Here is a 2,601-nt window from a genome sequence, read left to right as displayed (position 1 = left end):
CAATAGACAACACTACCAAATGAGCATTATTGACGAGGAAAGTGGTCCCAGCTTAGGCAATAGACAGCATCACCCACCCACACCTACTTGCCAACCCCACTCTTTTCTTAACTTCACTCCATGCATTTCTTTTATCCCTAGCTACTCATAACGCCCACTGCCATCGATAAAGAAACCCAACCTTCACGTACATTTCAGGGAAGAGGACAAAAATTACAGACTATGCTCTACGCAAAATAAAAATAATATTATAAAACATGCATAAATGACTCTGCTGTTATTTTTCATTTTGCATAATAATACACAATCACAGCCGTACATCACACATGAGCTGGGCCTCTTCCAACTTAAAAGCTGAGGATAACTCTGGCCCATTACGCGACACATGCACCACCTAATAATCATAAGTTTACATCTTTACATACAAAATACAACACTTTAAATTAAAAGAAGAAATAAAAAAAGGATAAAACAGATCATTTGATAAATGAAACCGAAAACCCCACAAACATTGCTTGATTTTTTTTTCCCCCAACTTGATTGGTTAACCATGAACCGTTTGATTCGATCACTTCGACTTGAAGGGAATGGCGCGGATTACGACCTGGTGGTAGAGGGCAGCGAGAGCCGCACCGATGAATGGTCCCACCCAGAAGATCCACTGCACAAAAAAGACAATCATTTAGCGTCAGAGATCGGACGGTCCAGATTGGTTTTCCAGAAAACCCTAGAATTGGCCGAATAGAAAAGAAAGAATGAAATTAAATAGCTCACGTGATCGTCCCAGCCAAGGTCTTTGTTGAAGATGATGGCAGCGCCGAGACTACGAGCAGGGTTGATACCGGTTCCGGTGATCGGGATGGTGGCCAAGTGAACCAAGAACACGGCGAACCCAATTGGTAAAGGTGCCAGAATCTAGTTATGTATTCAACCAAAACCACACAATTAGTTCCACCAAACTTGTGTACTTCTATTAATTAAGAGGAAGAAAGAGGGAGACGCTTACGGGGACGTGAGAGTCTCTGGCGCTACGTTTGGCATCGGTGGCTGAGAAAACGGTGTAAACAAGGACAAAGGTGCCAACGATTTCAGCACCGAGTCCGTCACCTTTTGTGTAACCTGGGTTAACAAAGTTGGCACCACCGTTCAATGCACCGTATCTGGTTTTTCCCTCGAAACCCTTCACCACTCCGGCTCCAGCGATAGCACCCAACACTTGCATCACGATGTAGAACAACGCTCTGGTCAACGACAATTTCCTTGCCAAGAACAGCCCAAAGGTAACCGCAGGGTTTATGTGACCCCCTGCACCACAAACACAAACAAGCAACGTTGTTTATCTTAAACAACTGAAAAAAACATAAAATTCCTAGAGTTGATGAGGAAAAAAAAAAGTGAACCTGAGATTCCGGCGGTGCAGTAAACGAGGGCGAAGATCATGCCACCGAAGGCCCAAGCGATTCCTTGAATACCAACGGATTGGCACTTGGTGGGAGACCTAAGGACACCGAAGACTGTTAAGATGGTGATGTAGAGAAACAGAAAAGTCGCTACAAACTCTGCTATCCCTGCTCTGTAGAACGACCATGACGTAAGCTCTGAGGGCTCAAAAAGCGGCGCTGGCGGTGGCTCCTGGTAGTCCTTGCCGTCGTCTTGGCTCTGCGCCGCCGTACCAATCGGTTGTCTCTCTGGGAACTTGTTCGCTCCCAACGAAACATCCTGCTCCTTCCCCTCCATGTTTTTTTTTTCTGTTCTTGCCTCGGATTCCTGTGAGTTGTGAGCGAGTGAGTGTGATCGGCTAAGGAGGAAGGTGCGGATTTATAATCCTAATGAGTTAGAGTTAATAGAACCGAGGGTGAGGGTAGTGGGAGTGGGTCCCGCAAGCGTAATATGTTGAATTTTTTATTGTTTTGTTTGATAGAGACCAATGATTGATGGGGTTTGTCCTAGCTGGCGTGATTCCAACCACTGCTAGAAAGACCGACCATGTTCCGCGCAGCACTGGAACGTGGACGTGGATTACTGTGGTTTGAAATAACGGAACTTGGAAAAAAGTTAACAGAAGAAGGGTAAAAGGTTTCGTTTTGACGGATACAATTGCAGGGACCGAATTCTACGTGGTCCTTCACTGCGCTCGCTCATGGGCGGTGCTGTTGTCGAGACTCGACAAATAATCACGTTGAACTCGCGCCTGCAAAAGACACGTGTCACCACGTCATGCATTGGCACGGTGCATTCGAGAATTTGAAACCGACACGCAAATACTCCCCCTACTGTTGGTTCGCTGTTACTGCTGTCAGGTGTCTACAGTTTCTTTCTCTTTTTGTTTCGAGTTTTACTTTGTTAGGATTTGGCTCCATTGAACCACACGTAAACCTACACATCAAATAACCATGCAAGCAATTATACTTTTCAGTTTTCATTATTTTTAATGTATAATTTACTGCCTCAGGTATTATCTTCTCTCTTAAATAAATAAATAAATAACAGTACATAATTAAGACACCGACTGGTATTTTAAGAAAGAAAATTTACGGTTTGTTTTTACCTTTAAAATACAATTTAATATAATAATATGAATTCAAGTTTTCTATATATGCA

At 43.6% G+C, this 2,601-nt stretch overlaps 1 protein-coding gene across 1 annotated transcript; it reads right to left on the bottom strand.

Annotated features, from left to right (window-relative positions):
• Positions 1-248: 248 nt before the first annotated feature.
• Positions 249-1,805, bottom strand: LOC106764805 (probable aquaporin PIP-type 7a). The gene is made up of 4 exons (XM_014649205.2): positions 1,401-1,805; positions 1,007-1,305; positions 775-915; positions 249-661 (listed from the first exon to the last, which is right to left on the bottom strand). The coding sequence occupies exons 1-4, from the start codon at positions 1,735-1,737 to the stop codon at positions 569-571; spliced, it is 870 nt and encodes a 289-aa protein (XP_014504691.1). The 5' UTR covers positions 1,738-1,805; the 3' UTR covers positions 249-568.
• Positions 1,806-2,601: the final 796 nt, after the last annotated feature.

Source organism: Vigna radiata, chromosome 6 (assembly GCF_000741045.1).
Source record: "Vigna radiata var. radiata cultivar VC1973A chromosome 6, Vradiata_ver6, whole genome shotgun sequence".
Classification (NCBI taxonomy): Eukaryota; Viridiplantae; Streptophyta; class Magnoliopsida; order Fabales; family Fabaceae; genus Vigna; species Vigna radiata.
Note: the sequence above shows the minus strand (reverse complement) of the source record. Positions and strands in the feature narration are given on the sequence as shown.

Bases quoted from the DNA above. Each gene is read 5' to 3' on its own strand.
- LOC106764805 (XM_014649205.2), bottom strand. From the start codon at position 1,737: ATGGAGGGGAAGGAGCAGGATGTTTCGTTGGGAGCGAACAAGTTCCCA. The intron at 1,306-1,400 runs GTTCACTTTTTT...TTTGTGGTGCAG, and splicing joins CTGCACCGCCGGAATCTCAG to GGGGTCACATAAACCCTGCG. The intron at 916-1,006 runs GTAAGCGTCTCC...ATACATAACTAG, and splicing joins CCAGAGACTCTCACGTCCCC to ATTCTGGCACCTTTACCAAT.